A 13,788-nucleotide genomic window follows, 5' to 3' on the forward strand; every position below is an offset into this window, starting at 1 on the left:
GAGAAATGCGAGAGAATGTCACAGTAAATTGGTGGAAGCCCTTGGGAATAATGCCCTCCCTTACCGTACAGTGGCATGGTGAGTAGGAAAGTTTCAGCAAGAACGTATGGCAACCAGTAATCAGCAATGCTCGGGACGACCTGTCAGTGAGTGGACCGATGTGGCACGTGCCATCGTCGACCAGCTCCTTGAGGAAGACAGACGATGAACACTGCTGGAGTTAGAGAGGGTAAGTGGCATCCAGAAACACACCATCCACACGACAATGCAGACAGAGCTGCAACTGCGCAAAATAGCATCATGGTGCGTACCACATGCACTGATGGAAGTTGATCGGCAAATGCGATATGCATCATGCTCCAACCACCGAGCATCCTGGCAACAGGAACGCGAACACTTCCTGTCGCAAATAATCGCCATCAATGAATTTTGCACCATGAAACCAGTATTGACCTGTACACTACCGTAATAAATATGTGAGGCACAATGTTCACGTATTCTTCAATGTCCACACATGTAGTTCCCACCTCAGCCTTTCATCTGTATATGTTGCATTTTCCAACCGGACTGGTCATCACCATTTCCCCGTATCCAACCTCTGCCGGGTTGGGGTATTTATGGCAGTTCTCCATCTTCCTCTTTCTGTCTACCATTCTTCTTGCACAGTCTTGTCCCAGTCTAAATTTCGTCTTCTTATGCCACTCTTCACTACTTCAGTCCACCTTGTTCTAGGTCTTCCTCTTGCTGTCTTGCCCTCACACTTTGCCTCCGGCATCTGTCTTGGAATTCTATTCTCCTCCATCCTCTTTACATGTCCAAACCACCTTAGTTTATCCTTTATAACTCTCTCATTTAGCTTTCCTATCCCAACTTCCTTCCTAATATCTTCATTTCTCACCCTGTCTTTCCTTGTCTTTCCTATACTACTTCATAGGAATTTCATCTCACTGCTTGAATTCTACTCTCTTGCCTGCTAGTCAAAGTCCAAGTCTCAGCTGCATAATTCAGTATGGAAACATAGTACATTTTGTACATTATCTCTTTACTTTCCCTTGGTACTTCTTTGCTCCAAACAAGTTTTCCTACACTTTGGTAGAATGCATTACTCTGCTGTACCCTCCTGCTAATCTCCATGTCCACCCTAGCATTTTGTATTAATTCACTTCCTACGTACTTAAAGCTGACCACAATTTCCAGACTCTGACTTCCAATTTTCATAGTGCCTTTACCTTGCCTTTCCCCTCTCAGCATCACTATAGTCTTGCTTTTCTCCGTACTGATTTATTTTTGCCATACTTCTCAATTTTTTTGTTCAATACATCTAGTTGTTGTTGCACTTATTTATTTAATAATTTATTTATTTATTTATTTATTTATTTATTTATTTATTTATTTATTTATGTATTTATGTATTTATGTATTTATTTATTTATGTATTTATTTATTTATTTATGTATTTATGTATTTATTTATTTATTTATTTATTTATTTATTTATTTATTTATTTATTTATTTATTTATTTATTTATTTATTTATTTATTTATTTATTCATTTATTCATTTATTTATAGCTCTCCTCCCTTAGACCTGTAGAATATCTATGCCTAAGCAAGCTCTTCGAACTCCACTTACTAGACAAATAACAATTAACAAATTAGCAAACACACAACGAAACAATATAATAATTAGAATCAAATGGCCCACGGTTGACTCCCTTTCGGAATTCTGCTTGCCACGGCAATACGGCAACTAGGTAAAATAAAAAAAAAAAGTAAAATAAAACATTGGCAGAACAACACATGAAGGTTAAAGATCTTCATATCTCTTATGGTTGGAATTGCAGACCTTGTACATTCCCCACCTTACGCCGTCCTCTCTCATGACCTACTCAGGTTTGCTGATCCAGCCTTAACATTACTACACCTGCCACGTTAGTGTGTCACATTTTCCTCACATTGCAATTTCTACATGAACTACTTCCTTGTTACCAGTGTCATTATCTAACTTCACCTCCAAAACAGACTCTTCTCGTTCAAGCATAATAAACCATACATAATATCATTACCCTTAGTTGTTGCACTTCTTTGCTGTTCTTTCCGCAGATCTCAACATCATCTGCAAATAGCAGTATCTTCATCACTTTATCTCCATAGGATCCTTGTTTACTTTACAATTTTGTCTATGACCATAATAAACAAAAGAGGTGACAGCACACTCCCCTGTCTTAGTCCAGTCTTATTCCTAAACCATTTTGTCTTTCCAACTGGAGTCAGTACTCTGCTAACACTGTTGTACATTGCTTGCACCATTTCTAACATTTCTCTTCCAAGTCTCTCTTTAACCATGGTTTTCCAAACCTTCTGTCTGGGGACACTATCATGTGCCTTTTCTATATCTATGAAATTCATGACTAGATCCTTTCCATATTGCCAGATCTTTTCCATCAGCTGTCTCATGCTTAAGATTGGGTCCACTGTAGATCTTTCACTCCTGAAGCCGTATTGTTCCTCTTGTAACTCTCCTTCAATCTTTCTGCTTATTCTTCTTTCTAATACCCTTTGCAGTATTTTAACTACCTGTGATATGTGTGATTCCTCTATAGTTACCACAAACTTTCTTGTCCTCTTTCTTAAACACTGGTATTATTATCCCTTTTTTTATCAGTCTTCTGGTACACATTTGTGTTTCCACTTAAACTTTAGTATTGCAAGAAATCAGCTTCATTTCCCATATCAAATCTTATTTACATTGAACCAATAACAGTAAATATCCACCTTTTTGATTCTTATATTTGCTTTAATCAAATTAATTAATCATTTATAGTACATGTTTCATTCCATTGGGAACATCTTCAGGTATGTTACAATATTTAGGTGAAATTACAAAGTATATTTATTTTCTTAAAAAACATCTTAATAAGTACCTTGTTATGTTCAAAAGTCCCCCATTTTATTTCATTACAGATTTCTGGGAAGCTCTTTAAATAATAAGACAGCAATCAGCTTCAGGGATCCTGCATTAACAGAATTCAAGAGACACTTTTATAAAACTAAAACAAACTACAACATTTGCTGTGGGAAGGCAACTGAAGAGAACATTCTTGTAAAAATAGAATATTGACAAAGGAAAATTATTTTTCAAAAAATTTATTAGTCAGACAACTAGAAAAACACAAATCATAGTGAAAAAAAGTGCTTGGAACAAAAACAATTTTTAACATATGTTCAAATGAATAGATATAGTTTTAAAATAGGTTCCCTTCCCATTTCACTGCCCCATTCAACCATCCACATTGATTTTAATTATTATAACATTTTTAAATTCACATAGTTTTGTATTCCCCACTATAAGTCCGTTCCTTTCACAGAAGTCCACTAGTTCCTCTCCTTCGCGATTCTTTTTCCCATATCCATATGCTCCAATGACTTCTTCCTTTCCTTGTCTCTCGTTTCTGATCTGTGCATTCAGATCTCCCATAATAACCACTTCCACACCTAAAATTTCTCTTTCTACTTTCTCCAAGAATCCTTCAATATCTTCTTCCCTGTTTCCCATCTGTGGTGCATACACTTGTATGAAGTCCATCACTTCTTTCTTTAATCTAATCTTCATTATTCTGTCACTAACACATTCTGCTCACTTTAACATACTCCTCCAATTGCTTCGAAATAATTAGTCCCACTCCATTTATTGCCTCTTGGCCACCACTCCAGTATAATGTGTATCCTTTCCTCAATTTCTTCCTTCCATTATCTTTCCATTTCACTTCACTTAGCCCTATCATTTCCACCTTCTTCTTCTCCATGAAATCTACTACTTCCTCTGCCTTTCCTGTCAGGGTCATAAAGTTTACTATTGCTATCTTAATGTTGGTTACTGGTTGCCCATTTCTCACATTTCCCCCAGTACTTTGAGAACTGCATGTCGCTTTAACCCTCGTGTGTAGAATCAGATGAAACATAAATTGCACAGAAAAATTCAGTAGTTTTTATTTTATTGCAAAATGGCCTAAAAGATAGCCTTTGTATGTGGTTCCAACCACCTTCTAGCATTCTGTCCTATGTTTATGAGGAATTCTGGATGTATTTCATCAGTCTGAGGCTTTGCTGGCTTTTATGCCCTTTAGTGTGGTGTTAACCTCATCAACTGTGAAATCTTCAGAGTTCTAGGAAGAAGCAGGAGAGGTATATTTTAGCATCCACAATGTCTTTTCACCATCTTTATGTGGTTCTTATCTACTGCAACCCTTGAAGTTGATATAATGTGTGAGACTATTTTATTTGGTGAGATATTTGGTTTTAACTACCAAGCTTCCATCAAGTCTCCTTAGAAGACTCCAAGTTTTCCTACTGGAATAAGAGAAATCCTAATTAGTAACTGTTTGTGACCATTTCTGTATGGGATTTTACTCCAGGCATTGTAACAACTCCTTGACATTTGCATGGGCGCCAGTTTCAAGGAAGTGAATATACAGGATGCCATGCTGATGACTCCACCCAGGAACATGTTCTTTCCTGTAACCTTTGGGTATGCACTTCTTGGCCATAAGTTTCACAAGCCCAACAAATCTCTGATAGGCATTGCTGTTTACAGAAACCTGTCTGATACATTTAGAATCTTTTGAGAATTTTATCAGTTTGCCTTCCTGAAGTTCCTGCAAGGTTGAGGAAACAATTAATTAAAGGCACAGAGAATGCCCATCCCAAGAAGATGGTTCTATATTGACCGTTTGGTGAACTTTTCTCATGATAGGTACCAGTCTGTCAGCACTCACAGGTGACAAAACCAGTCTGTCAGCACTCACAGGTGACAAAACAAAGGTCTTGGTTAGACTCATGCCTCCAAGCAGCAGATCAAAATGTTCCTTTGTCTTTGACATTGACTACAATCTTTAAATTTTTATTTTCTGACCATTCTGCAATAGCAGTGCTGTAGTCATCATTCTTTGCATATTTCCAACTTTCATGACGACCACTTAAGTCTCAAGCATTATAGCTGGGTGACTTTCATCTGGGAGAGCAAAGTTAGGCAAAGAAACAGATGAAGGCTTGTAGATATTTATAACAGTTATGTTTTGCAGTCATACAGTTTCAGTGTGAATATTATTATTATCTGTACTAGATGAAAATAATTGCACCTGCTTCAGGTTTTTGCAGACATTTGTAGTATTTCCATGTGCATTTTCATAGGTTGTATCAATAATACTGTAACCTTGAATTCTCCCTCTTGTGGCAAGTTCATTCTCTGTTGCAACATGTGTTTCTTGAATGTATCATTGACTTTTGACACATTAAAGAATTCCATTGGGAAAAACTCCTGACACCCTGGCATTTTTTTAAGATCTCTACCGGTTGAGAAAAATGAGTCTCTGATTTCAGTACTGTATGTGTTAAATAAAAACGAATCTACATTTTGACACCTTTTCCATTACATTACTGTTTTTCACTGTAGGCTGTACATTTTTCAGGTTGCCTGATTTGGAAGGAGAAGAGAAAGCATTACAGCGTACGTTAATAGAATTGATGATCAGCTCAGAAGCAATTGAACGACCACCTGCGAGTGCTGTGCAAAAGCATCCCATCTTCTGGGACAAAGCTTATGTCTTAGCCTTTTTCCAGGTGAGTATGTCATTTCAATTGAAAATTATTTTCCCTAGGATATTTAAGTGCATAATATGAATATTTTACATTATGCCTTTTTTAAAAATTATATCTGTAGAGGAAATATGGATGGCAACATTGGACGTTGAAGCTGAGCCTGACACCTATTATCTGTAGGCCTACTATGTTCCTCTCATCTATATATATAAATCATGTCCTGACCGACCGACCAGCCATCGCCGGGCCAAAGCTACTGGACATAATGAAGTGAAATTTTGAGGATACATTTATATTACAATGTAGGTGCTCACTAAGGGAGGATGTTTGGATATTCTGTCTCTAAGGGGGTGAGAAGGGGGGTGAATTTTAAATTGTATGTCTCAAAACTTTAAAAGTTTACAGATGTAAAAATTTCTATTTAGAATCTCCTTTACAAATACACACATTTTTTTGTTTTTGGAAAATCCCATAGGAGGGGTGAAAAGGGGTGAAAAGCGGAAATCCAATAAATGGCGGTTAAACAGGAGTGACAAATGGGATGAATTTTTAGAAAGACTATATCTACAGTGTATCTCAGAAACGTAAAATGTTACAGACGTAAAAATTGGTATTTGGAATCTCCTGTAAAAGTAAAGAAATAGGTGATTTGTTTTCGGAAACTCCACTTGAGGGGAACTAAAAAGAGTGTGAAATTTTAAAATGAGCATGTCTACAGTATATCTCAAAAACTTAACATGTTACAGAAGTGAAAAATGGTATTTTTAATCTCTCTTAAAAATAAAGAAACATGTATTTTTTGGTTTTGGAAAAATCACTTGGGTGAGGGGTAAAAATGACTGAAAATGGGGTTGAATTATTTTTATTAGGATACTGATATCTCAAAAACTGAAGATGTTGCAGATGTGAAAATTAGTCTTTGGAATATTCTTTAAACATAAATTTTTTTTTTTTTTTTTTTTGAAATCCAGTTAAAGGGGGAGGGGGGAGATTGAAAAATTAGTTGAATTATTTGAATGAAGATACTATTATCTTAAAAATGAAAGATGTTGTAGACATGAAAATTGGTATTTGGAATCTGCTTTAAAGGTAAAGAAACAAGTATTCCTTTGATTTTTGAAAATCCAATGAACTGGGTGTGAAAGTGTTGAAAAAATAATTGAATTAACTGTATGAGGATGCTTACATCTAATAAAAACTAAAGTTGTTACAGGCGTGATAATTGGTATTTGGATCTCCTTTCAAAACGAAGGAAAACACATTTCTTGGGGAAAATCATCTTGGTGGCGGGGGTGAAAAGGAGTTGAATTCCTTTTATGAGGATATATATCTCAAAAACTAAAGATGTTACAGTTGTGATAATTGGTATTTAGGAAATCCTTAACTAATAAAGAAACAAGTATTTTTTCTGGAAAATTCACTTAACAGGAAGGGGGGGGGGGGAGTGTGAAAAAGAGTGAATTATTTTTATGGTGATGCTTATATCTCAAAACTGAAGGTTGCAGACATGAACCTTGGTATTTGGAAGCTCCTTTAAACATAAAGAAACACACCTTTTTTGGTGGTGGTGGTGGTGGTGGTGGTGGTGGTGGTGGGGTCAATCAACTTAACGGCGGTGGAGTGAAAAAAAAAAAGTTGAGACCAAGTGATTTTATTGTTCATAATGTACTCAATTCTGATCATAAACCGATAATTTTTTATCTTTCTTGGGTTTGTTTTCAAGAGCCATCTTTTCCTTTGGAGAACTTAAAGATAGATTACAGTAGATTCTCCAGGCATATAAATAAAAATTTAAACACATTTGAAATAAACAATAGGAATGAAATTGACCATGCAATAGTTCACCTCTATAATAAGGTCAATAATGCACGGAAGTATATCATTTGTATCACCAGAAATCCTGCGCACTTGTCTATGCGCGACAATGGTGCTGGTCACATTGTCAGTAATGACAATGGCAGCAGATGTAATTTACCACCAAGTAGCTGTCTTGCATCTTGCTGCGGGGTCCAGAACATCAATAATAATAATAATAATAATAATAATAATAATAATAATAATAATAACCTAAATTCAACTACTAATATCACCCACCCTAATAATAATAATACCGAGCTCGATAGCTGCAGTCGCTTAAGTGCGGCCAGTATCCAGTATTCGGGAGATAGTAAGTTCGAACCCCACTGTCAGCAGCCCTGAAGATGGTTTTCCATGGTTTCCCATTTTCACACCAGGCAAATGCTGGGGTTGTACCTTAATTCCTTCCCACTCCCAGCCCTTCCTCGTCCCACAGTCATCATAAGACCTATCTGTGTCGGTGCAACGTAAAGCAAATTCTGAAAATAAAAATTAATAGCACCAATTGAAACACCTGCATAGTCTACACGATGTTAGAAGCAATAAAGTCTTAGTAAATGAGCCGTTTGCAAGATAATTTGTAGTTGCCAGCCAACACTGACTTGATTCTACGTGTAAACGTAATCCTAGTTAATAATAAATTTTACCAATAAAACAGTAAGAAAACTTATTATATACTTTGGTTGAAGTGCAGTTGTTTTTAATGAACTCGTCGCCGCATTGAAATTCGAATGGTTTCAAACACGCCTGGATCATTTTGAAATTCTCGACAAACATTTACAAGGCTATGCTCCAATTCTTTAATTGTGTTAACCGAAGTATCGTACACTACTCCTTTAAGGTGGCCCGAAATACAAAAATCCGAAGGGTTCAGATCAGGTGGAGGTTGTGGTACAGGTCCTCCTCGCCCAGTCCATCTTTGGCAATCTCACAATAGCAGACAAAAGTACCGGTGCTCCATCACGCATGCAGGCCTACAACATCCTCTGGCGTTTCTCCAAGAGAACATCCTCAAGCAATCCTGGAAGATGATGCCGCAGAAACCAAAGCCAGTTTCGTCCATATAGTTAACTTAACCGTGGCCAAGATTAAACTTGGAAATTGGGAGGGACCCAGAGAAATAACCATAGGCTCTGCATACCTCACATATGACTCAACTAATCTGCCCCCATCAAAAGGAGTTGAGAACCTAATTCACACCGCAAAGAGGAAAGGTGAACACCTAATCCTTGGAGCAGATGCAAATTCACACCACATGGCATGGAGCAGCACGAACTGCAATGCAAGAGGTGAGTCATTACTAGAGTTTATTATTGGAACCAAGTTGACGATACTAAACCTAGGAAACAAACCTACATTTATAAATAAAAATAGTAGGAAGGTAATAGACATTACACTAAGCACTATGCGTATTGCAAACTTTATTAAAGACTGGAAGGTGCTGGAGGAACCATCATTGGCAGCCCACCAGCACATCCAATTTGCAATAGATGTGAGACTGTGTGGGATTGAGATGTACAGAGACCCAAAAAGAACTAACTGGGACAGATGCAGAGAAGTTCTGGGGAAGGCTGTACAAAAAATTCCAACTAACGTCAGAGGACAGAAAGAATTGAATGAGGCAGTGGAACTATTAGAAGAGGCCATTATAGACTCATTCCATGAAAACTATCCTCTCAGAGGAAAGAAAACACCTAAAAACTAAGATGGTGGAACAACAAACTAGCCAAAATGAAAAAAGATGTTAGGATGTTGTATAGAATATCATCTAGAAATGGTGTGTGGGATGTATATCATAGGAAGCTCACTGAGTATAACGTAGAGATACGGAAAACAAAAAGAAAATCTTGGAGACTGTTCTGTGAGAAAGTGGAATCACACACTGAAACAACAAGGCTCCAGAAGGTTCTTAGAGCAACCCATATAAATCACGTGGGGACACTGGAGAAACCAGATGGGTCATTTACTCAGGCGGGGATTGACACACCGGAGATACTAATGGCGTGTCACTTTCCTGAGGCTGAGGAGATAACAGAAGAAGAAACAGTTGGAACAGAGACCGGAGCTCGAAGAGCAGACTGGAATTGTGCCAACAGAATAATAAAACATAACCATGTAAAATAGGCAATCGACACATTTCATCTTATAAAGGCTCCGGGGCCAGACGAGATACTTTCAATACTCCTACAGGAAGAACGGGAGATGCTTGTCAATGCCCTGTCGGACCTTTTCAGAGCTAGTCTAGCTTTAAGGTACGTGCCAAAATTATGGTTTGAAGCTAAAGCAGTATTCATACCTAAGCCTGGAAGGGCAAATTATCTCCAAGCCAAAGCATGCAGAACATTATGTTTAACCTCCTTCATGCTGAAAGCAATGGAGAAAATTCTGGATAAATATATCAGAAGAACGGTGCAACTGAACTCAACATTAAATGAAAATCAGTTTACATATAGACCTGGCAGATCCATTAAAGTAGTACTCCACCAGTTGGTCTGTAAACTAGAAGAAAGCCTAGAATATAAAGAAATTGCACTGGTGGCATTTCTAGATATAGAAGGAGCCTTCAGCAATACAACCTTCATGCTCAAAGCATTGGAAAAGATCAAGGTGAGTAACGCCGTCGTCAAATGGATTAAATCCATGTTACACGGAAGGAAGAGAAAAGCAACCCTGTTTGAAGAAACGCTGATGGTTGGGGCCAACCAAAACTGTGCTCAGGGAGGAGTTCTTACTCGTGTGCTTTGGAACCTCGTAGTGAACAAAATCATAGCTATGTTCAACGAACAAGGTTTTTATACACAAGGATACACAGATGACCTAATGATTGTGGTAAGAGGTAAGGTGGTGAGTGTTATCCGGGACCTCATGCAGAGATCACTCAACCTTGTGGAGAACTGGCGTCGGGAAGAATAACTATCAGTCAACCCGAACAAGATAACTCTGGTCCCTTTTACAATGAGGAAATTAGGGGGGAAAAGATCACTGAAGCTCTTTGGGCAAGATATATATATATATATATGGAAGAACAGGCACTACACCTAGGTGTAGTGTTAGATAAAAAATCTAACCTGGAATCCACATATAGAAAGGAACATAACCCGGGCCAAGAACTTGCTTTATGCATGTAAAAGATCTGTCGGGAAGACATGAGGCCTAAGACCATCAATGGTAATGTGGATGTATACTATGATCATTAGACCATTGATGGCCTATGCTGCAATCATCTGGTGGCAGAAAGTAAGCCAAGGAAAAGTCAGTAGTAGATTGGATAGCCTAAAGAGAATGGCATGATTGGCCATAACTGGGGCTATGAGAACTACGCCGACAGAAGCCTTGAATGCACGTTGTGAGCAAGACTGTATTAAATTGCATAGCTGTTAACGTTAACCTGGAAACGCGACGGAGAAATCACCAAACATCTTTTCTCATATGAAGACAGCGTTAGGGAAATTTCATTGTAATGGTAGGCCCACTTGCCTATTCGACCCCCACTTATCTCCAAAAAAGACTAAGTGTGTTCATGGATCATGGCTGTCTGCAGGGCAAAAACTATGCCCTTTTACTAATCCATTTCCTAGGAATACCCGATAAGTCGGAAAATCTCAATTCACTACACTGGCGGCAGAAAAATCTATCTGACTTGGAGGCAATTTTTTCCTCTGAGCCAGAGGAGAAACCCCTTCTTCACTGCTAATTGTGAGTAAAATGAGTGTAGAATTTAATCAAATTGAAGAGGAAGAAGCTCTTTTTAGGAAATGGCTCTTTTCAGGGTTGAATTTTGAGTTATTTAGTGAGTTGTGCTATAATTTGGAATATGCCTAAATTGTAATTCTAGACCACTAGACTACTACTACTACTACTACTACTACTACTACTACTACTACTACTACTACTACTACTACTACTACTAAGTGAGCCTCTGCCTTAAGAGTGCACACTGCTGATTCAAAACAGCGCATCAGAGTAGGGATCGAATAGTTGGAATACTATGATGAACCAGTGAGTTACGTACCAGCAGTACGGTATCAGAAAATGTATGAACCAGAGGAATGACATGCTAAAGAAGAAAGTTTTCTAACTCCCCAGCTATTTCCCGCCAATATTCAGTCAGGCTGTTATACTCGGTACGCAGCAGTAATCCCATCAATCGGAGTTGAGCGGCAGCATAAGAGACAAAGAACATCACCACAAACAATGGTCAATGTAATGTTATTGTTGATGAATGTTACGCGCTTTCAGTATTGTAGGCATTCACATTTAGTTTTCTTCCAACTCTGAAATACCACTCTTATCATAGTCGGTACGTTAAAATTGAATAAAACATAAATAGTCGGAAATTGTATTTTTCATAACTTTTGTTATGTAGTACTTTTCGATAGGACCATTAACATAGGTATTTAAAAATTAAATTTTAGGCACCTTCTCCTCAACTACAATTTCATACAAGGTGAATGAAATTGTTTATAACTTAGACTATAGTTTCTTATTCCCCGACTCTATATACCGACTTTCATTCAATTCTGTTAACCCAATTTTTCGTGGTTCTGCGTTGATATGAACTTGGCAACAGTTATACAAATTCATGAATATCTGTGTTATCAAAGCCGTTACGGTAACAATGTATGGCATAAATGACCAGAAATTTAATTCTATATAACTTTAGTTATGTAGTATTTATCGATAGGACCACTAATAATATAAATATTTGAGAATTCAATTTTAGACCTTCCCCTAAACTAACATTTCACTCAGCGTGAGTAAAATGATTTATAGCCTAGATTGTAGTGGCTCATTCCCCAACTTCACATACTGATTTTCATTAAATTCTCTTCAGCTGTTTTCTCGTGATGTGTGTACATACATACAGATACAGACAGACAGACAGAAATTATGGAAAAGTGAAAAGTGCATTTCCTTGTTACTATGGACACGACTGATACAGAAATACCATTCTTTCCCAATTCTGAGCAATGTACAGAACTCTTATTTTATATATGTAGATTGTGATCTTTCTACTTTTAAAAACACTATTCAGCCTTATTCGTCTACTAATGTCCTTGCACGCCATCTCTCCACTGACAGCTCTGAACATACCTCTAAGTCAAGTATGTCGTCTCCTTTTTCCCAAGTTTTCCAAGCCCAAACTTGCAACATTTTCTTAACATTACTATTTTTTCGGAAATCACCCAGAACAAATCAAGCTGCTTTTCTTCGGACTTTTTCCAGTTCCGGAATCAAGTAATCATGGTGAGGGTTCCATACTCCAGTTGTTATCTTACCAGAGACTTATATGCCCTCTCCTTTACATCCTTACAACAACTCCTAAATACTCTCGTAACCACGTACAGAGATCTGTATCTTTTATTTACAATCCTGTTTATGTGATTACCCCAATGGAGATCTTTACTTATATTAACATCTAGGTACTTACAGTGATCTCCATAGAGATTTTTATCCCCGTTTATCTTCAATGTCAAGGTCTTTTTGCAGTTGCTCACAATCTTGTAACTTATTTATGACTCTATACAGTATAACATTATCTCTGATTCCAGTTCTGTAATAATACTGTTCAACTACTTTAATTTTCTGAATTTTTTTTTTTTCAAGAAATATATCCACCTATTCAGTCACTCTTTTGTCTGGTCCAGTTGCACTCAGTATTGCTATTAGACTTCTATTATCTACTCTATTAAATGCCTTGGATAGGTCAACCACGATATAGTCCATTTGACCTCCTGAATCTAAGATATCTGCTATGTCTTGCTGCAATCCTACAAGTTGAGCTTCAGAGTAATAACCTTTCCTAAACACGAACTGCCTTCTGTTGAACCAGTTATTAATTTTCCAAACATGTCTAATATAATCAGAAATAATGCTTCCCCAAAGCTTACATGAAACACTTGTCAAACTGACTGGCCTATGATTTTTGGCTTTATGTCTATCACCATTTCCTGTATACACAGGGACTACTATAGCAACTCTCCATTCATATGGTATAGCTCTTTCATGCAAACAGTAATCAAATAGCAATTAAGGCTTGCACGGCCGGTGTTACAAAACATGTCAGTGTTTTCTGGGCTTGTAGGCCGTGGTGCAGGAGCATGTGATGGTCCCAACTTTTCACCAAAGTCTGCGCTCTGCATTATCAAGGGTTCTGACTGACTTCGATAGCAGCAAAGCTCACAGTGGAATGGAGTGTTGTTGCAATTCCACCTCATTGTATAGTGCAGGCTGCAGTGCATTGCTCGTCTATTAGTTTACCATGTTGGAGGGGCGGTCGCTAATTGGCTGTTCTTCGGCCGTCGATTGAAGCATTAAGGGGCACGATGTACAT

At 37.6% G+C, this 13,788-nt stretch overlaps 1 protein-coding gene across 1 annotated transcript in view; it reads left to right on the top strand.

Moving 5' to 3' along the window:
• Positions 1–13,788, top strand: part of LOC136886360 (serine/threonine-protein kinase/endoribonuclease IRE1) — a 387,729-nt gene that overhangs the window by 319,099 nt on the left and 54,842 nt on the right. The window contains exon 14 of the mRNA XM_068231041.1: positions 5,468–5,618. Within this exon, the coding sequence (XP_068087142.1) occupies positions 5,468–5,618 (151 nt within the window). The remainder of the gene's footprint in view (positions 1–5,467; positions 5,619–13,788) is intronic.

The sequence above is a fragment of the Anabrus simplex genome, chromosome 1, assembly GCF_040414725.1.
Source record: "Anabrus simplex isolate iqAnaSimp1 chromosome 1, ASM4041472v1, whole genome shotgun sequence".
NCBI classification, from domain to species: Eukaryota; Metazoa; Arthropoda; class Insecta; order Orthoptera; family Tettigoniidae; genus Anabrus; species Anabrus simplex.